Consider the following 21,754-nt stretch of genomic DNA (forward strand, 5'->3'; position numbering starts at 1 on the left):
AATACCCCTCCCCACTCCCCCACTATATTTAAGGATCTGGTGACTTCTGTTTCAGTGTATCTGAAGAAGTGTGCATGCACACGAAAGCTCATACCAGGAACAAACTCAGTTGGTCTCTAAGGTGCTACTAGAAAGAATTTTCGATTTTGTTTTGACTATGGCAGACCAACACGGCTACCCACCTGTAACTGGGTTTTATTGACCGGGTATTGTGCTGCTTCATCTAAATGGTTACTGCAAGTACTTTCCTACCTGGTACATACTCGTTTGTGCTGCAAGAAGACTGAAGCATCTTAATTGTGAAGTGCTGGGGATATTCAGGGGCTGATGTAAAACCTGGCTGCTGAGCCCCTTCCGCCCTGCCGCTTAAGGAGCAGAGAGCACTTGGAGGAGCCTGATGAGCAACAGGGCAACTGTCTTCCCTGTCAGCACAGCCTGGTCCTTTTATAAAGAAAGCAGGATACTGTACTCTGGTATTGCCTTGTGTGGTTGAGAGGGTGTTGCTTTGGCTGCCTTGTCTGGCATCGGCAAAGAGAAGGAAGTATAGCTTTTTGCCAAGAGAAAACTTTGGCCTGCGATGTCAGGCGGGTGCCTGGGGATGCCCCACATCTAAGCAAGCCAAACAAAATGAAATTGAAATAAGTGAGCTTCTAAGAAAGATGGTTCGGGATTTGGAAAAGATAGGCTTGGTGCACACAAACCAGCCTACCCAGTGTGCCAAACTAGAAGGTCCAAGGATTGTATTTAATTATTAACTGCCTTTAGTTTCTTTTGAAAAGAGAAGGGAGATAGAAATATTTTAATTAAAATTGTTTTTATTTTCTAACCATCATTTTCTTGACAGACTCGACTAGAATAATAAGCTTCCTAGGCCTTTGACTTCCCCCTGCTCCCAAAAACTGATCAGTCAGAGATAGTAGTAGTTCACATAAATTAAGGTAAAATAAAATGATAATAAAAGTGTTACAGTTATTCCCCTAAATAATCAAGCCTGGTGAAAAAGCAGGTTTACTTAGCATCTGAAAGAGCACAAAGTTGGACTGAGATGCACCTCTGTGGGGAAGTCATTGCATAGATGCGGAGCCCCCACCGAAAAAGGCTCTTCTGTAGGCCCCGGCACTGCACACCTCATTTAATGCAGGAACCACCAGGACAGCCTCGTTCACTGACCTTAAATACCTAGGCAGGTTGATCTGGAAGAAGGTGTTTGGTCAGATATTTGAAACCCAGGACATTCAGGATTCTAAATGTCAGCCTAAGTACCTGGACTTAGGCTTGGAAGATAACAGGTAACTGGTGCAGCTGTTTAAGAATAGGAGTTAAATGTGACCAGTCTGCTGCTCCCATCAGCACCCTGGCTGTACCTACTGTAGTAGATGGTATCAAAAGCTACCGAGAGGTTAGATGTGTACTCGCTTTCATGTTGTGGAATCAATTGTGGGGTGGTTCTTAAACTGCACAGTCATCTTGCAGCTTGGCCAGAAGCTAACTGGAAGCAAAACTACTTCTACTGTATTTCAGGAAAACCTGCGGGTAGTGAGGCTGAAGGTGATAGCTGGAATTGGCCTGGCCAAGAAGGATCTCCTAGGAACAAGGTAAGCATCCAGCTCTCTCTACAAAGAGGAAGGGAGGAGGAAATCATGCACTGTCCCTTCTGAAAAACCTTTTAAACTTGCTTTTTCAGTGCCACCATTAAGTGGAGTGTTAGTCATGCTTGTTCCAGTGCTCCTTGCTCAGCCTCCTGATGCTGCTTCAAGGTTGTACAAGGAGCAATGAGAATATGACTTGATTCCCGTGTAGGATCCCTCCTAGATTCTACAAGGTATGCGAGACTGAATGCAGGAAATTGTGTCATGTTCAGTCCCTGCCCCCAAATGTTATAAGAGGTTAGAGAAGGTGAGCTGTAGAGGTCTGGACTGACCTGAGTTTTGGGAAACCGGGATTCAAATCCCTGTTCTGCCTTGAATCTCATTCCAAAGAGCACTTTCTGAGAATTGAGACTTCTGGGGCAATTGTTTTCAATTCTAAAATATACTACTAAATATACTCCTCTTCTCTGCTAGCTTAAGGTCAGCTGCAAAATGGCCACGTATGAACCAAGGAGACTGTTGGCTTAATTTATCCCCTTATCTCTCGATAGCGGAAAAACAAAACTTACGGGTGTGTGGGAGAGTATTAGTGACATTTTGGCATGGATGGATTGACAGAGTTTAGCAATACAGACCAAGGTCATTCTGTCCCTTTAAAGGGGTTGTGATGCCCATATCTCTTGCAAACAAGTAATCCTATTTTAACCATTTGTGCTTGTATTTTGTACAGTGATCCCTATGTGAAAGTGACAGTATATGATTCAGCAAATGGAATCCTTACCAGTGTTCAAACAAAAACTGTTAAAAAGGTTAGACTTTGCACTTTCTTTGCATAATGAATAGGTGCAAATTCAAGCAAGTGACTTGAAAGTAGACATTAACTTGTTTAAAGCGAATGGTTAGCTCAAATGGGTGAAAGATGCAGTAGTTACCAATGCAAAATAGCAGCAGGAAATAGGCAGAACAATATACCCTTGTAAGATGGCCACATCCAACTTGGTGTGACACTTGATGGTTGCTTGTGGATTTTTTCAACAGCTACTGCAAATACAGTAACCATGTAAGAGATGTGTTTTTCCTAAATCAGTCCAGAAAAACTGTACCAGAGTCTGATAGCAACTCATTGCTACTAATCGGACTCCTCCAGAATCTGTCTCTGGGAATCTTTTTTAAATGGGCAGAACAAAACATAATGAACTATGTTGTCTACTTACATTTTAGCCACAGAAACATAGATGTTGGGTTGGATCCAGAGATCTGCCTATAGAAGGTGACTTTCCCACCCCCTCCTCTTCCTGGCACATCCCTCCCTCAAAAAAACAGAGTTTCCCTTCCCGCAAGGGTTGGGAGGCCCTTCTGAATGGGGTGGGCTCTGAGGGATAAGGACCAGATATCACCTTATCTTGCTTTAGCAACTCAGCCTGCCTCACTCAGCAGGAGCCTTTGGGATGTACTTGTGGAGAGGCAACTGCTGGATAGAGAAGAGGGTGGGAGCTCCTCCTCCTGCCCACCCTGTTCCCTGGCCAGTTCTCTTGGTTGTTTTGATGCTGTTTTCTAATCTGCCATTTGCAGATGCGGTTGATATCCTCTGGAATTGCTGATTTGTAAATGCACATCTCCTAGTACTAAAAAATTGTACTTGCAACTTCGGAATGGGTGTGTGCCAAATAAGATACAGTACTGGCAGAGAATAAATACATTTATGAACCCCCATGGAAGGATGGACTCCTCTGGAACCGCAGCATTCTTTCCAAATTCTTTTCTTTGTAAGGGTCAAAGGATATAGGTGTGGTTGGCCAGCCTTCCTTCCTGTTTGGTCTGCTCATAGGCATAAAGGTTAGCTAACGTTCAATGCAAAGTTCTCAAATAAGACAGTGTGCATTATTGAAGGGGAATTGTGGAAGCCAGCTATTTTTAGCTCTCGGTAGGCACCTAACTAAGACAGTATGTGTCAGGTCTGTGTTTAGTACGGCTCGTCAGATCTACAGTTTTGTTCATCTCTTCGAGGCAGATCAAAGTGAAGGTGCTTCATGACACTGGGGCGCTTTGAGGGCCAGAGGCTGAAATGAAGCACTCAGGTGTCTGTTGCAGCTGCATCAGCTCTCCTTGCAGCTGGGGTGATGCTACTTAGTTCTGAATGTTTTTTCCTTGCTGGCGATGCCTTTACATTGGCAACTGCATACTTTGATGCTAATGCTGGTCTGTATTTCTAGTAGCAGAGCTATGGGAAATTATTGTCAGGTAGACCAATAAAAGAAAAGGCAGCTGCGTATGTCTTGTAGTAATTTACTCTTTCTTTACTTGCAGACGTTGAATCCAAAGTGGAATGAAGAGTTTTTCTTTAGAGTAAGTGAACCTTGTTGCATGTTGAAGTGATGACTGAGCATCATGATCCAGCATAAGTTTGTTGTGATTAATGCTCTTTTAAGTTACGTGGTGTAATAGAAAGCAATATTGTACTTTCAAATGTTCCTTTCCTACCAAGCCAACTCACCAGAAGTTAACTGTTTCTCCTAGGTCAATCCTCAGAAGCACAGATTCCTCTTTGAAGTGTTCGATGAAAACCGTTTGGTAGGTGGGCTTTTTGTTGTTTGGGAACAAAATCGGAATCCTGTACATTTTCTTGTGATGTATTTTGGATTTGTTGCCAACCGTGGCACTGTGACATGCACGCCAATCCCTGCGCTCTTAGGGTTATTTACAATTTTTTGAAATGTTCCACATTTCACTACTTGTACTAGATTCCCTAGTTGTCCAAACTCAGATCTGTGGTGTCACCTGGTAGCCAGATTTAAAAGGAGAATGGAGCTTTAATAGGGAATTGATACCGTGCTGGTGAAGGCAACACTGGAACTGATTTCATGGAAAGATACCTCTGGGCAGCTGATAGTACTAGAGAAGCAGTGGGCAACCTGTGACCCTCCAGATGTTGTAGAGTTGGAAGGGACTCTGAGGGTCATTTAGTCCAACCCCCTGCAATGCAGAAATCCTGCCCACAGCCATCCCTGGATGGGCTTGAACCACCAACCTTCTGGTTAACAGCCAGGTGCACTGAGCCATGTTGTTGGTCTCCTATCAGTCTGACTCCCTCAGCCAACATAGCCAGTGGCCAAGGATGAGTTGTGGCCCTCCATCTATGTTCTAGGAGAAAACAGAGACCTAATAATACCTTGTTAGTGGAAACTGTCACAACCAGCTTGCTTCCATTGCTTTTTCCAGTTGGCATGCTCTATTCTTCTCACTCACAAGACTCAGCTAAGAATTAAATTGGCTCTAGCACAGGATTTTCAAAAACTGTTTCTCTTCCTCACAGAGAATGTAAAATGCTGGCTTTAATGGAAAACTCCCTGAAAATGTAGTAAAGGTTAAATAAATACCTAGCAGAAAATATTCAGTCATGTGATTTACACAGGAATAAATGGTGCAGTGTTCTCTGTTGCCTGCAGTTTAATTCTGTGTTGCAGTGGTGGGATTCAGAAATGTGTAGTGTGTATTTAAAGATGTCTGTAACAGGATGAATGTTTGCTGGCTAGCATAGATATTGGAGCAGTGCATTTTCCTCAAAGTGCCACTAGGTGCCAGGAAAGAATCTGACTTAGGAGCAGCGGTGGCAGCAGCACAAAAGAGAAAAGGCAAGACGTAAATGACAATCATGAAAGTTAACATTTCAAGCAGATCTCAGATATACTCCCATTTCATTTCTACCACTGTGTAGAGTGAATGTGCTCTTAACAGAGGAACTGCTTGTTTTGGTGGTGCTACAGCAGAAATGGTCTTGAATGCCTTGGTTTCATAAGCAGCTAGGAGAATTGTTTGGTTTGCTTCCAGACCGTAATGTTGGAATACTGAAATTTGCTTTCAACAGATTTCTAAATGGAACTCTTATTACAATTATATCTGTATAAGTAGGGAATGTTTTTCCACACCTTGTATAAAAAATATCTGTTTCTCTCAGAGCTCAAGCACCAGCTAATTGTAAAAACAGTCCGCAAATTTTAAGCTATAAAAGTATGGGCAGAGTGTAAAAAAAATAGTGCTAGCCCTTCCCAAATATGCTGGTTTCTTGGGGACCCACCCATGGTTTTTCATCTGTTCAGTCGCTTCTCATCATTAAGCTCGCCCACCTCTTTCAAATATGAAAGGGCTGTTTTTCTCAGTAGCTGCCTTTAAATTAAATGTATACAGTAAGAACATCTCTCAAACTGAAGTTCCTTGCTACTTTATGCAGGGCATACTCTCACCCTGTTACTAGCATTATTGATCTTTCAACAGTAAATCCTAGATTTGATAATTATGTGGAACTTGGTTCCTACCAACTTCCTGTAACTCTACACCACTGGGTAAAAATATTAGTGGTCATACACTGCTAAAGAAAGCACAGACCCAGATTCAGCCAGGGCAGCCGGGGGAATCTGTAGGAAGAACTGCTGTTGAATTAATTTGCCATGGAAGGGTAGAATTCAGACAAGGCTTCCAGTGTTGGTCCACTGCAGCTGAGTTGAGCTTTAAAGGTCGCTTGGCACTAAGTGTTTTGTGAGTGAATGTGCTCTTCACAACAAGCAGCCCTGGGCAGGTCAGAGACGGTAGTGTGGCAGGAATGACTTGCTAAATTCAGAAGGCACTCTGTCTAACAGCTACCTGCATTTCTGTGGTCTTCATCTGTTATACTGAAGATTAACTGGCAAGTGATTGCGGGCAGCTGCTTTCCACTTAAGAAGAAAAAACTCTCTGACCTTTATCTTTGGAAATGAGGACAAATGGCAAGGCAGTTGAGGCTGCATTTTGCGGCTGAAAGGAGTCACACGGATCCGTTATTAGAGACCCTTGGAGATGGCTGGTATAAAGAAGATACTTGCATGTACACCCAAAGTCCTGAGTCGAAAGCTGCCCCTTACGTTGTTGAAATGAAGCGGAATCCCAAGCAAATGCAGGAAGAAAACAAACTGCCAGTTTCTTCCCGAAAACCCAAGCGGAGTGCTTCGCTGAAGATTTCCTTGCAGACTTCTAGAAGCAACGGATGTTTGCAGCCCGTAGCCTTGGAAGACCATACTTCCCTGGTCAGCCTAAGGAAGAAAGGGGACTGTTGTAACAGGAATGCGACTGTCAGTCAGTCTCACCAGCTAACAAATGGCAGCGGTCTGGCTGATACTGCAGCGTTTGGTGGGGTTCCCAGCAGTTTCTCAGCCAGTGACAAAGGAGCCTACAGCAGCGCAGGGAGTGACTATGGGTCGTGCACAAGTACCACAAGTGATGGCGGGTCCTATAGCAGTAGCATCATCAGTGACAGCAGTAGCTGCCCCTTTTCTACTGGAGATGCCTGTATTTTTTCTGGTAACATGGTCTGTGGCAGCTCTGCAGGTCGAAGCACCAACCGCAAACCCTCTACCCCCCACTGGAGCAGCACTGCACAGAATAGTGTAAGCAGAAATATTTTTGACCAAGAAGACCCAGAACAAGCTGTGAGGGCAACAAAGCTGCCCTCAGCAAGAGGGTCAAATGTTTCCTTACGACGCTGCTCATCTCTGGTCATTTTCCCAAGGAGTCCTTCAGATACCCCTCCAACGTCTCCAACGTCTCCTCTGCCAACTCGGCGACCCTCTCGAGTGTCTCATAGTGAGCAGGTGCAAAGTGAAGACAAGGCCGTGTCCGGGGGGTCCCTCTCTACTGTAGTCAATGGATTTCGGCTTTCTAAAAGTTCTTGTTTTCCTAATGAAAGTAGGGATGTTAGGCAACTGCATTTGAATAGCTCACTGTGGGAGAGAACCTGCTGTGAGCAAGGCACCTGTGAGGAAATACCAAATGGAGGTTCTTGTATTTCATTTCACCTCTCCCATGGAGGACGAGCACCGAAGGGTGACACTGTGTCCTCTTCCAGCGGACCCTCCATAGCAGCCTACCCTAATCGAAGAGTCAGACATACAGCATCTGCCTGTTTGCCCTCGAATTTGGAGGATCATGCTAGCATAGGAACTGAAGAAAAATCATCTGCATGGAGGAGCAAGCCCCATCATGGCCTACAGAGGAGCCTCTCACTGGGATCATCTCAGCCTTCATTTCTATCCAGTTTTAAATACAGTTCCAAGGCAGGAATGTCACATTTACACATACAGTTTGGGTCCGAGAGAGAAGGGAAGCCTAGTGGAGTTCAAAGGAGTACTTTGAGGAAACCTCTTGAGGTGAGTCCCTAGCTCCAAAAAGAGCGACCTCTTGCGTGTGATGCTTTTTATTTACACTAAAACGGGGTTAAACGTCCTTGGAACATATTTTAAAGCCCTTTTTATTGTATTATAATTAATAGATCACTACAGTGAAACAACACGTGTGTTTAAAATTGGCAATCTGGTTTTTGCTGTATGTTATTAATTACTGGTTTTGCAGTGACTTTACTGTACTTAGGTTCTGTAATGTACTTAGGTACTGTCACTACTCTCTGTACCTAAAAAGTTTAAACTGATTTCCACTATCAGTTTTATAATAAGCCTTCAGACCTCAAGGGAGCACATAGCACGTTATATTCTGCTCATCAATCTTAATTTCACTTTAAAACTTGTAACAAGTTACACATATTTAACAGAAAGGGGGAAGCAAGGTGCTTGTTACTTAACTGAATTTTAGTGGGTTTTGTTTCATAGTTATGTTTCAAAAATAGCTGTCTCAGAAGAAGATAGGGCTGAATGTCAGAAGATATAAATATTTTTTAAAAAACAATTTAGCAGCCTTCAGCCTAGAAGTGTACTCTGGATCAGAAAAGGGGCATAACTCCTTTCCACAAATTGCTATTTTAGTAATGCTACTTGCTGAATGAACTGTGAGCTTTGCAGACCGGTGTGGCATGAGAAGCGGGAAATGCCCAGTCGATCAGCAGCACATTCTTTTAGCAGCTGGTTGTCAAGGAGTTCTCATACGGCACTAATTGTGCAATCACAGCAGAAGGGATTGTTGGCTTCAATTCATATAATTCTGGAAATTAATTTCAGGGCAAACAATTCCCCCCCCCCAGGCCCTAATCTTGTATAAATAGCAGCTGTGAAAACATTTTAAGATAATTTGTTAGGATGTTTTGCTGCTGTGATAGCAGTTCATCTGGAGACAAATTTTAAATCTGACATGAAATTAGTAACAGTAGTCAAATATGGTTTTGATGCCAAGCTAACTGTGTTTCAACAAGAGCTTGTGCACTTATGCAAAATATATACATACTTGCATAAAGACTGCTTGGATCTGGGTCTCAAGTCAAATTGGTGCTTCATTAATATGAAAAGAACCCTTTAATGCAGTGATTCCCAAACTTGGGTCTCCAGCTGTTTTTGGACTACAACTCCCAGCATCCCTAGCTAGCAAGACCAGTGGTCACGGATGATGGAAACCGTAGTCTGAAAACAGTTGGAGACCCACGTTTGGGAAGCACTGCTTTAATGCTTATGGGGGATGGAGACTGCGGCCCTTCAGAAGTTGTTTATCTGTAACTCCCATCATCTGCCCTCACCAGGGACCATGCAGACTGCTGGGAGTTAGAGTTCAGCAACATTTGGAGGACCACATGTTCCCTACTCTTAAATTTGGGTAGCCAAAAAAGAAATTTAAAAACAGTGCTGTATGACCACATTCTTATTAAGTTGCAGCTGAAGAACTTCTGTGTTAAATAAGCACTGTTTGAAAAGTAGCCTTCCCAAACAATTTCGTTAAATATAAGTGTCGTCTCTAATTATAGTTCTGTATTGTGATTCATTTTAAAATTAACAGTCCTGAAAATACTTCCTTGACTCCAGTTAGTCTGGCCTAGTATAACGATATGCTGAGTCTCATTTCCAATTTAACAGGATGATATTGGAGTCACATTTAGTAATGTCAGCTATCTGTGCCGAGTGTCATGAAATTAAATTTGTGCTTGGGTTTCAGACTTCAGTGTCTGCAGCAGCAAAAGGCCTGTTGCCTGCCTGCTCTGTAAGTCTACTTGATGAGAGTTAAGCTTCCTGTTCTCCATAATCCACTGCTTTTTTGTAAGGTTTCTGTGCAGTACTTAGTGAGAAGCATTGTTTTGCTGTCGGATCCTGGAGCTTTGACTTGAAAAGTTTGGGAGAGGGAACAAACCACACGTGAAGGATACAGCTAGAGTTTTGCCAGGTGGAGAGGAGAATGGGAAGGGGTTTTTTTGTTCGGGGTGTGTACTGTATGTGATAGTTACCACCTTACACATACACACACCATTTGCCAGCAACGTGCTTGTCTTGGCTAGTATCACATGCTGCAAGAACCCTGGGGAGCAGAGGAGAACGCTGGGAACAGCTGGCCCATATCAAACTGATTGGTCCACAGTTTTATAAAAGATACATTAACAAGGTACAGCAAGTCACCCCAGCAGGGGGACACCAAAAGGAAGGCACCAGAGAGAATTCTCCTTTTGGGTTGAGTTACTCTTTTGGGCAGCAGTGAGGTCATAGACCTTACATTCTGAGATTATTATTTTTTGTTGAGAGGTTGGGTAACTTCTGTGAGAAACAGACGTAACCGAGTGTGTGGGGTGAGTTTTTAACTTAGCCTCTCAAGGAGAGGAGGAGTGCTGGGGGGAACAGCTGCTTTGGTGAGAGCTTAGACCAGCTGTTCCCGGTTACACACTTGGATAACGGGGAATTTGTGATGTGAGCACAGGATGAGTGTGGTGGGATGTGTTGGAATAAGCATGCTGGGGTGACATGGGGGGGGGAATGGGTATCCTATAACAAGTTATTTCTGGGAGGGAAGATATGTTATGGCAAACAGAAAAATAGAGGGGGGCAGGTGGCACCAGACCTTTGGCTCTACTGACCCCATTTTGCAGATAACTGGTCATTTGGCTACTGAGGCGTCTAGCCCAGTACTGCTGTTGATCAATGCCAGGTCAGTATATAAGAAGACCACCTTTATCTATGATTTAATATTACCAGTGAGGGAACTGACTTGTATAACCAAGAACAGGGTGGGTGAATTGGGTAGAGTGACTCCTACTCAACTCCCCCCCCACCCCCCAGACCAGTTCAGCACCAGTCAAGACTGGCAGGCTGGCAAGCAGGCAGTTGCTGTAGTCCATAAGACATCTGATAACTAGAAAGCCCCTGGGCTGTAAGGTCCTGTACCTATTAGGCTTGTCATTGAGCATGCTGCTGAAAGGGCCTAAACTTGCTCTGTGCCCCTGTGTGCCCCTGAATCAGTTTCTTCGGAATTTTTGTACCCAATCTTGCCAAATGCCATCGTATTTGCATGTCCCAGAAGGCCAGCAGTTATATAGGCTGTTAGTGTCAATACTACAAAATCCAGATGTTTCACCCTGGCCTTTGCAGATGTTAGTAAATACCGGTACTTTGTGGTAAGGAGGTCCAGCTCCAAACAGATAAGCATCTTACAGGATTGGTCTTTTTGGAATGTTGATGGTGAAGATTGTGCGTCAAGCTCAATGCAAGCTTACACAGTCACCTGGGTGAGCATTACCCCTCATAAAGGTGGGTTGAAGTGTGGGTGGGTGATACACACTCCAGAAATTGGACTAAAGTTAATTGCAATTTGCTTTCTTACAAGACATTGCTTCTAAGCTCATCTCAAGCAAAACATTGTTGCATTTAATGAAATAGAACGAAATGGCTTTGTTCTAATGTTTGTTCCATGTGTGGGGCAAGTGCTGTGTGAGGGTGACATTGCAACACATGGGAACTGTACTGTGTTTGTTTCCAGGTTTGAGATATGGGTGCTGTTTCACCTGATATGTGCCTTGACTCAGTTTGGAGTGTGTCTTAGTCCTTCTTTCCCATTTTGACTCATAAAATCTTAGATTCCGGCTGTTTAAACTTAGGCCAAACCTGTATCTTCCTGAAGTTTGCAAAGAAAACATGCATTGCCAGTTAAAACATGAAGCCACCTTTCTGATGATTAGACATTAAGTCCAATATATAATGCAGTGAAACTGAGATGGTAAGAAGAATATTCTGAGGTCCTGTCTTGCCTGTCTTTCCCCGCCTCCAGTGTTGTGGAGTGGTATCCGCAAACCAAGGTTAAACAAAACAAGGTGTGATATATTCTTGGTATGTTTTAGTAAACTCTCAATAGGCAGGCCGTGTTACTTACCGGTACTTCAGCAGCACAACTCTGATTTTCTGGTAATACTAAAGCTGATGTTTGGCTTTGTCTGTGTAATACATTTTTTACAAATAACTTCCATTTTCAAGTCCTGCAGATTATTGCATTTTGTTTCTTCACAATGATCTTTCTAGGACTGACTTGCAAGTAAATATGACTAGGTTTTGCCTGTTACTCATCTGTTGCCTTTACTGTTAACATTCTGTAACCTTCTGGCTCAGGGTCTTGAGAGCTTTGTGCCCCCTTAATTCCTATCACCTGTATCCTCCCAGGTGCTTCTGAAAACTTGCACTTGATTGAGAAGAACCTGTGAAGTTGCATAAAGTTATTGGTGTCCCTGCACAAATGTTTATCCAGTGTCCTGACTCTGAGGGGATGATTTTCCTCTGCAGGGTGTCTAATTTAAACCAAAGCCTCCTTGGCATGTGGACATCTCTTTCTTCTGGAGTACATCCAGTGATATATGAAGAACTCTTTGCTTCCTATCCTCTGCAAGGATTAACTGTATTCTTTACCAAAAGGAAGCCTAGCAAGTACCTAGCACAATTAGTCACAAACTGTTCCTGGTATTTCTATGCTCACTACAGGAGTGTGTGTTTTTTACAAAATTCAGCATGCATCTTACTGGCCTGAATATTATTTGTAGCTGCCAAAATGAAATAAGAACTGAAGCAAATTATGAAATATGGGAGGAACTTGAAGTGGTGCCGGGGTGTGGGGGGGGGGGAGAGGAGACTGAAGTGGTGGAGAAGTTCTCAGACCGTCTTACGGACATGAGAGCTGTTTAACTCTTCAAGACAAGCATATAGTCATACCTCGTGTTATGGCCGCTGTGGGTTGCGTTCGGCGCGGGTTACGAACGCGCCGAACCTGCAAGTACCGGAACGGGGTACTTCTGGGTTTGCGCATGCGCAGATGCGCAAAATGACGTTATGCGCAGATGTGCCAAATCGTGTTGTGCACATGCGCAGACGCGACACTTCATGATGCGTTCTGTTCGCATCCAGAGGTACTACTGTAGTCATGTGTCTGACCTTGTCCATGGCAAGCAGAAGTTCCCTTGGAAACACAGGCACTATGAATCCGTAGCATAAGGGGAAGGTGTATCCTGGGATGCATTTTGTGTTTCCCTCTAGAGGTCCATGTTTTGAGCCCCATTAAAACAGCATTAGATTCCAGTTTAAAAGATGGAACTTTTGACATCTGTATAAATTCTCAATAATTTTTAATAACCTTGGGCTATTAAATAGAACAAGGTGGACAAGTGACAAGTATTTGGCAATGCAGTCTTATTGTGTACAGTGGTGCCCCGCTAGACGAATGCCTCGCAAGACGAAAAACTCGCTAGACGAAGGCATTCGTCTAGCGGAAGGCTGCCCCACAAGACGAAAAAGTCTATGGGGCTGCCTCGCAAGACGAAAAATTTTCGTCTTTTTTTTTCCGTTTTGCGGAGCGCGGCTGTCATTGCCGCTCCGCAAGACGAAAAACCCGCTAGACGAAAATTTTCGCAGAACGAATTATTTTCGTCTAGCGGGGCACCACTGTATCTGTATATCTGAGGACCAGGATACCTAAATCATCATCTTGCCCAACCAGTCCCTGGTCATAGGTTAAGAAAGGTCAACTTTTTTGTATCTCTAACAGTTTTGAGATATGAAATCGAAAATTCTTTCTAGTAGCACCTTAGAGACCAACTGAGTTTGTTCCTGGTATGAGCTTTCGTGTGCATGCACACTTCTTCAGATACACTGAAACAGAAGTCACCAGATCCTTAAATATAGTGGGGGAGTGGGGAGGGGTATTACTCAGAAGGGTGGTGGGAATGGGTGATAGGCTGATAAGTGTGGAAAACCTGTTGACGACTCTAAACGGCTGCAATTAGTCTTGCAGGGAAAGGCAAGTTTTGAGATATGCCAGTGGGCACACCCATCTTTTAGTTGGGTCAGCTCTGAAATGTTAAAGAAAAATGCTATTTGGACCCAGGCAATAAAAGCAAAATGTGAGTACCTCGGGTTACAAACACCTCGGGTTACAAACACTTCGGATTCCAGACTACGCTAACCAGGAGGTGGTACCTTGGGTTAAGAACTTTACCTCAGGATGAGAATAGAAATCATGTGGTGGCAGCAGAAGTCCCCATTAGCTAAAGTGGTACCTCAGGTTAAGAATGGTTTCAGGTTAAGAACGGACCTCCAGAACGAATTAAGTTTGTAACCAGAGGTACCACTGTATCTTGCCTGCAGGCTGGCTCTAACTGACTGGTCTGAGGATGTTTGTCAACCAGAATTCATCCTGCTTTGCCCCGGTCATAAATTCAGCTGCTAGAGTTTAACTGAGACTCAGAAAGCAGATCATATGACTAATCTTACTTCATCTTCACCGACTACCCATTCAAGCTGCTGGTGTTAGCATTTGAAAGTCCTTAAGGGCCTAGGACTAGGAAGCCATCAGAATTGCCTTCTGCTACATGAACCTGTCTGATCTGCTGTGCCCCATCAATGTTTGAGGCAGGCAAGTTAGTATCAGAGACGAGGCCTTCTTTGTGGCGGCACCTAGATTTGGAGAGCCGTCCTTGGGGAGTTTTGCCAAGCTCGTTCTTTCCTTGATTTCACGTGATTTGTGTTGATTTGTTCCAACATGTTTTCAATCTCTTGTTGGCTTTGTTTTAGTTTTGTATGACTTACTGATACTATCTGTTCCTCAGTTACGATGTTGATTCGTTTTAAAGCTGTGTTTTATCACTGAATATTTTAATAAACTGGTTGTTAGCTTTTTTGGGTGTTGCATAGGAAAAGTGGGATAGATATATGTTGAAGGAAATATTGGGGAAACAGCAGAGAATAAAAAATGGATCCTGTTTTTGAACTTAGGCAGCAGCAAGTTGCTAGACAGTAACCCTAAACCCTCAACCCTCAAAAAAGGAGGCTTGTGAAGGAAGATGCATTGCATGTTTTTGAGTAAATCAGAACAAATGTCTATAAAGTTTCTTCCATTATTCTTGGTGGCTGATGCCTTTGTTCTCTGTGTGGACCTGCCTCAAGAACACAAAACACATTTTGGGGGGTGGGGGGCTTTTCTCAGACAGAACCTTTTCTTAAAGGTTGCATGCCATTAATTGTTTTTTCTCTTCCTAGACGAGAGATGATTTTCTTGGCCAAGTAGATGTGCCTCTCTGTCAACTGCCGGTTTGTATTTGTTTAAAAACAATCTTTTGCTTTTCAGTTCAAAATTCCTCTGTGTCTGTTTAGTACCTTTTTGTCTATTTTTGAAGGGAGAGAGATTGTCCTAGGTAGGTGGTACCTTTGACAGAAAGCATTTGCAGCAGCAGGTAAACGGAACTTGATTACCCTGTGTAACCTGTCTGTGCCCTGTCTCGCCAGAGAGGTACATGCTCTGGTTATCTCCCTCTTGGACCACTATCCTGACAGACAGGATATCTTTTAAAATGGCTCAGCTCCTGGATTCAAAAGTAGTGAGGAAGACGTGACATCCCTACTTAGAAAGTGTGAGGGCTAGACAAGGCAGATATCTTAAAGAGAGACACCTCTGGCAGGGTGGAGCTGTGGCTCAACGTCTTTGCCATTGCGACGTTGCTGCTGTTAAACAGGATGTTTAAGAAAAGTGAACACTCTGCATAAATTGTCTTTTCTCAACTGAGGAAAGCTTCGGTATTTTTTGCTTGGGTGAAGAAAAACCTGAAACTGTTGTTTCATTTCAGACAGAGAATCCAACTACTGAGAGACCATATACGTTTAAGGATTTTCTTCTTCATCCAAGGAGGTCAGTAAACATCATACCTGGAAAGCACTGAACATCCTGATCTGCACTGTACATTAACATGAACGTTCTCTCTCTCATTCTTGGTGGGAGTGGCTTGCCTTCAGAAAACTTGTCCTTCTGTTGGCCTGTGGCCAGCCTGGTACCTCTGGGGAACCTACGAGTGCAATAGCAGTCTCACGTCAACTGGTATTCATAGGGAATCACATGCCCATCGTGAGTAGCACCAAATGATAGCCTTATCCTCCTCCATGGATGTCATTAATCACTTCTTAGAGCTGTACAAGTTTGGTTGCCGCTGCTGCATCCTGTGGCAATGAAATCCAAGCATAGCTTTGCAGTGTGTGAAGAAGAAGAAGAAGCAATTCCATTTGGCTGGCCCAAATCTCCTGTCCAATGAAAGTGAATGGCGGGGAGTTTCAGGTACAGACAAAAAGAAGGCTTCCTTCACACAGTGCATGGTTAAAATGGATTCCACTGATCCTAGATGGCGTGCTGGCCATCAATTTGGACTGCTGTACAAGAGAATTAGACAAATTCAGGAGGAGGGATAAGGCTATGTATCAGAAGCAGTATACCTCTGACTACCCGTTGCTGGGGATTGTGAGTGGGAGAGAATACCCATTGCACAGGGTTCCTGGTTGTGGGTTTCTCATAAGCATCTGTGAGAGCTGGCCAGGTAGGCCTTTGGTCTGATCCAGTGGCGAGGGCCATCATCTTCTTGTGGGCTTCCAGCTGCAGGAATAGGATGAAAGAAATAGGAGGCAGCCTGGGTGGGTAGATGAGGCTTGGCTGCTAGTCCAGCAGGAGCCAGGCACTATTTATAAATGTTTGCAAGTGTTGGCATTTTAACAGGCTCACAATTTTTTATAATCCCCCCTCCACTGCAGCCATAAATCCAGAGTGAAGGGGCATCTCAGGTTAAAAATGACCTACATACCTAAAAACAATGGATCTGAGGAAGACGGCACAGAACACGCAGAAGAGCTAGAGGTGAGTGGTTTGGTCTTTGGTGTGAAATGTGGCCTGATCTCGAATGGTGAAGTCAGCCAGCACATGCTTTTCAGGTGACTTTAGTCATCAGAATGAATTCAGCTTCTGGTCTCATTGAGAAGGGGTCCCCACTGAGTATGTGCCACAAGATTAGCATCTGCTGAAATTGGATCAGCAGCAGTTCTTGAATAGGGGTTTCCAAACTTCATTCAGATGGTCCGTGGCATGCCTGTGGATTTGCAGTTGAAGGTGGGAGGCAGTTCATCCATTGTGTTAAATATTTATATTGATTTCTGATTGTATTTTTATTGCCTCTTTTATTTATTATGTTGCATTCCACAAAATGCAATATGTAAGAAATAAAAGAAGCAATAAAAATATAATTTATGAACTTTGTAGCATCCATGCTTATATGAGATTTTGAATTGAGAGGGAAATGAGTGAGTGAGGTATCTGAGCGGGAGAGCCCATCACAACACCAGAGTTGTTATAAGCCCCATATAACACTCATGTATTTTTATCAGCAATCCTTCGTATAATCTGATAATTCATTAAATTAGAATCATTGTCAGTATCTCATTCAAAACAATTAGGATCTGGATTAGGATCCATCTGACTTCAATGACGGATCAGAATGTTATAGAGTTTTCACCCCTACAGTAGAAGCATTATAAGAAAATAGACTTTTCTGGTGTCTGTATCTGGTTAGAAGGCATGAGGAATGCTGCATGATGGGAACATGGCCTGTCTTGAGTACTTGGCTGTATGTGCAGAGGCAAGATTCAGGCAGCCATCGCAGTGTTGATGCCATTGTTCATATGGCTTTCTTAGCCCCCTTCAACATAAGGTCCTGGGCAAGTTAGAACCACATAAGCATACAAGATTCAAATAAATTAAAACCATCTGCTTTTGTTGTTTGCAGCCTGGCTGGATTTTATTGGACCAACCTGATGCTGCTTGCCAGTTGCAGGAGCAAGAGTCTTCTCTACCCGCAGGCTGGGAAGAGAGGCAGGATGTCCTTGGCAGGACCTACTTTGTCAACCATGAATCGAGAAGAACACAGTGGAAAAGACCAACTGCTCAGTAAGTCTTATTGCGATCTTAATTCAAAATAGTCTGTGATAGGGATATTACTAAATGCATGTTACTAGAGAAGGCTTGTCTGTGGGAGGTGCTCCGGACTTCTAATCTGTGGATCTGATTCAAAATACTTTTCTGAGATGGCTGCTAAGCAAGAACATTTCTTGATTTCTATTTTAAAATGGGGGGAAAAACCCCACAATTTTAAATTAAACGAACTGGTTTTGCATTTTTAGAGCTACTTTCTTTAACTAGTCATGCACCATTTGTGCTTCCGCGTAGAGGGCCAACAAGCCCATTGCTCTTCCTCTGCAAGCTACAAGCAAAATTGCAAGTAATTTCCCAGATTATTGGGGAATGTTGTTGCACTTTGACCCCTGTAAATATTGCATTGTGTTCTGTTGACACTAGTAGGCATGACATTGGTGTGTGTGTAGAGGCCCAATTATTTCCCACATCAGCCTTTAAAAAAAATCCTTTACTTGTGCTATAGTGCTGTTTATTTCAGCAGTATTTCACAATGGTCCTCTGAATCACTGGGGAACTGACTCTTATTTCCCCAGAAGTCAGCACCAGTAGGCTTCTTTTACAGCTTTGCAATGCCCTTTAATTCCCTCTCCTCTTCAGCTGCATCCAGAAAGGAAGGGAGGAAGGAGATAATGTGGGTCATTGCCTATCGTGCAGCACTGGAGGAAACACAAAGCGGTCAGTGGGCCTAAAAACTGGGCAGGAGGTGGCACAGGATTATGTCCAAGGATGAAGCAGGCAGCAGGAATAGAAAGGAAAGGAAAGATCACGAGAAATAGCCTTTAGCTGCCTTTTTCAGATGGATTGCACTAATTCTGTCTCACAGTATATTAGAGATGCATATACTTGTAGCGGCAACAGGATAAAAAAATGAGCCATCTCAACTCTCCACCGCCTTCCTCACAGATCACAGGGGCCCTTGTGTCTCCCTCCCGAGCTTTAGCAGGGTAGCAGTTCCCAGATGCTAGGAAGGAAGCGTAGGCACCTCAGGCCCCAACTCTGCAGGTGAACAACAGAAGCCTCCCAAGACTCTTCCTGCTCTTCCTTTGGAAGGAAGGCAGTGACTGGGGAGCAGGAACTCCTAAGATGGTCACTTTTCATAGACAATAAGGTCTCCTCTTCGTCATCTTCGATATCAGCCAGGCATATTGGGTGGGAGTTGAGAATGAAGCTAGGTTTATTAAATTTGCTTATAGCTTCCCACTAAAAAGCCCTAAAATGAGTTACAAGCAGTGGCGGTGCCAGGCCATTTTGTGCTCCAGGCAAGCAAAATTTGCACCCCTTCCAATTTTTGCTGTTTTGCTAACTTCAGTTTTCAAAGGCAGATGTCTCAAAGAAATGATAACATTCTTCAAAATATAAAATAAATGTCAAACATTATCATATAACAAAAACTAATCTGTATAAAACCGTGCCCCTCAAAGGTCGGTATTGCACCCCCTGAGGTCGGTGCCCTTGGTGGCCGTCTCGTTGTCCTGATGATAGCACTGGCCCCGGTTCCAAACAAGAAAAAAAATACAGTAATAAAACTACAAAAAAGATTAAACCCTTTGTCTGGAAGAGACCCATGTCAGGCCCGAAGCTTGTCATGGCCTCTGCTCATTCAAAATGCTGAAAGCTCTGCCAAATGCCTTATGTTGGTCTGCTTTAAGCTTCTCAGCCAGCTCCATGATTTAATCTTGTGATCTGCCTGGTCTCCCTATGAAGGCAAACCTTTCGTTTACATTGTACCTCTTCAAATATTTGAAGCCTCAGAATCCACCCACCTCCCATGTTCCCTTAAACAACATTTTTGTGCAGGGACAACGGACCCGATGGAGAGACTGGCAACATTCAGCTGGAAGTGCAACATGCCTTTGCTCGCCGGCATCAAATAACCGAGGAGGCGGAGAATCTGGACCACAGAGAATCTCCTGAGGTGGGAACCTCACTTTTCATAGCTTTCTTAGCACCTCTTTACCCTGACTTTTGACACTTGAGATGCATATTTTTAGGGCCCACCTTATTTTTGTAATTGTAAGTTGTTTTTAAAGTGTTTTAAATATTGTGTCTTAATGTTGTCATCTGCTCTGGGACCTTAGAATGAAGGTCGGTTAAATAATAATTGTTGTCACCTGTCTCTCTCGAGAGGCAATGGAAGAGTATGTCAAAGTCAAAACTGTTGGAGTTACAGCATCTGCTGTGGCTGTAGAGACCGATTTGGGAGAGACATGTTTTGTTGCAGCTGGGGCAGATGGAGGCGTCTGGTTGTGCTGCTGCAGATGCACCATGGCATTTGTTCTGTCTGTGCTCCTCCCAGCGATCATTCCTCCTCTGGTCACTGCTATAGATAGACCTGACAGTCTGTCTCCAGGCACTGTGGTCATCTGTGAGGGATTCCCACACAGCGGGATAAAATGATGGTGATGATGATAGTGACATTAAAATTCTGATGAAATATTTAACGTTTCTTAGAGTTGGGAGATCATCACAGAAGATGAAGCAACTATGTACAGCAACCAGACTCCCCAAGCCACTGTGCAACACAATTCTGAGGCAGAGAACGGCCTTACAGAAGAACTGAGCACAGAGCTTACGACCTCTGGGAGTTCCACTGCTGCCCAAGCAGCTTCCTGCACTGTAAGCATGATGATAAATCAAACATTGCATGCTTTAAGCAGCAGGGTCTGCCCCTGAAGAGGCTCTGTATCACACACCCTCTCCCAACAGCTAGCTTGTTCAAAGGGTAGCCTAGTTCCGTCTCCTGGTTTCTGGTGTATTGGGTAAGCACAGTAGGGTATGCATGTACCAGGGATTGTCACCTCTCTGCATGTGCTGCTCATCACAACAGTAATTGTAGATCTAAAAAGCCTTTCCCTCTTTTGTCCTTCAAGAACGATTTAAGCAGAAGAAGTAACCCGCAGACGTACCAAGCTGAAGAACAACCAGCACTTCCTGTTGTAAGTTAAGCTCTGAATTATCCTGCCTGATTGTGACTCTTTTCACTGCATGTGACCAAGTCACATGTGCTCTGTCCGTGTTACTGCAGTCCTTTCACTACGACTTAAAGCAATAGGAGAAGATACTGGAATAGCGTTTAAGGGTTTCCTGTGCTGAAACAAAGGATAGGAAAACAGATAGGAGAGAAGAACTAGTTTAGAGGGTGATTAGCTTAGCAAAGTGGTGGTGAATGGACGGGAACTTGTGCGTTTCAGAACTAACAGGGAAATGAGCAATTAATCTGAAAACATGTAAAACTCCCTTCAAACAGTACACTGTTGGTATTTGGAATTCACTCCTAGTTTCCAAAATGGGGCTAGGCAAACTTATGGATGATCAGAATACTGCTGCCTGACTGGGATGGTACCTGCAACCTCTTTCTGTTGTTCAAATTTATTGCCAGTGGTTGGAAGGCCCTCCGGTGGCTGATGTTGCTTTATATTAGTTTACCACCTCTGGACTTGCTCACGGATGGAGTAGGAGACTGCCTACTGGGTGGTGGAGGTTGACTGTATTGGTAACTGCCTAACACAGCAGTTTGCTTAGTTGGCATGTACATTCTTCTCAGTTGTCAACTTGCTTCCTAAAATATTTAAATCTTTGTACTGTGATGTGTCTGAGCCCTGAAAAAAAAATCCACAAGTAGCCTTTGCCAGCTATTTCTATCTTCTTCTAGATACTGCCTACTTCATCTGGACTGCCTCCAGGCTGGGAAGTAAGGAAAGATGACAAAGGAAGGCCGTATTATATAGACCACAATTCCCAGACTACCACCTGGAAGAAGCCAGCTGTACAGGTACCTCCCCCCCCCCACTCCACCCCATAGTCATGTGATCTAGAATTAAGTGCTACATGGGGTTTGGCCAAGTCACTAAAATGTACAGCAATCAGTTCCTGCTTATTCAAGCTTTCCATGCAAGTCTCATTGGATAAGAAAATGTGGACCTTGTAGTCTTTCAGTCTTGTGGAATGCCCAACTCCCATCAGCCCAGCATGGATATTAGTCTGAAATTATGGAAATTGCAGTCTGATCTCTAGAGAGCCACGATTCCCTTGTCCCTGTTCAGATGAACATTGCAACAAACCCCACCATCCCTGATGGTGTGCATGTCACCACAGTTTGCTTGTATCAACATGTATTTGGATGATGGCAATGGAAATTGCATTAAGGAGCTGACAGAGTTTGTCTCATCCTGTTTCCT

General features: G+C 43.7%; 1 protein-coding gene across 5 annotated transcripts in view; it reads left to right on the top strand.

The window, feature by feature from the left end:
- The window catches only part of NEDD4 (NEDD4 E3 ubiquitin protein ligase), a 46,111-nt gene that overhangs the window by 10,638 nt on the left and 13,719 nt on the right, over positions 1-21,754 (top strand). For 2 of the 5 annotated variants that reach the window (XM_033166400.1, XM_033166401.1), the window contains exons 2-13: positions 1,522-1,595; positions 2,320-2,398; positions 3,897-3,935; positions 4,107-4,160; positions 14,831-14,881; positions 15,415-15,476; positions 16,364-16,466; positions 17,389-17,549; positions 19,374-19,491; positions 20,028-20,192; positions 20,447-20,512; positions 21,229-21,348. In XM_033166400.1, the coding sequence (XP_033022291.1) occupies positions 1,522-1,595; positions 2,320-2,398; positions 3,897-3,935; positions 4,107-4,160; positions 14,831-14,881; positions 15,415-15,476; positions 16,364-16,466; positions 17,389-17,549; positions 19,374-19,491; positions 20,028-20,192; positions 20,447-20,512; positions 21,229-21,348 (1,092 nt within the window). Of the gene's footprint in view, positions 1-1,521; positions 1,596-2,319; positions 2,399-3,896; positions 3,936-4,106; positions 4,161-5,893; positions 7,766-14,830; positions 14,882-15,414; positions 15,477-16,363; positions 16,467-17,388; positions 17,550-19,373; positions 19,492-20,027; positions 20,193-20,446; positions 20,513-21,228; positions 21,349-21,754 lie in introns of those variants that run through there. The other 3 variants (XM_033166397.1, XM_033166398.1, XM_033166399.1) reach the window with 2 other exon arrangements.

The sequence above is a fragment of the Lacerta agilis genome, chromosome 13 (genome assembly GCF_009819535.1).
Source record: "Lacerta agilis isolate rLacAgi1 chromosome 13, rLacAgi1.pri, whole genome shotgun sequence".
Lineage (NCBI taxonomy): Eukaryota > Metazoa > Chordata > Lepidosauria > Squamata > Lacertidae > Lacerta > Lacerta agilis.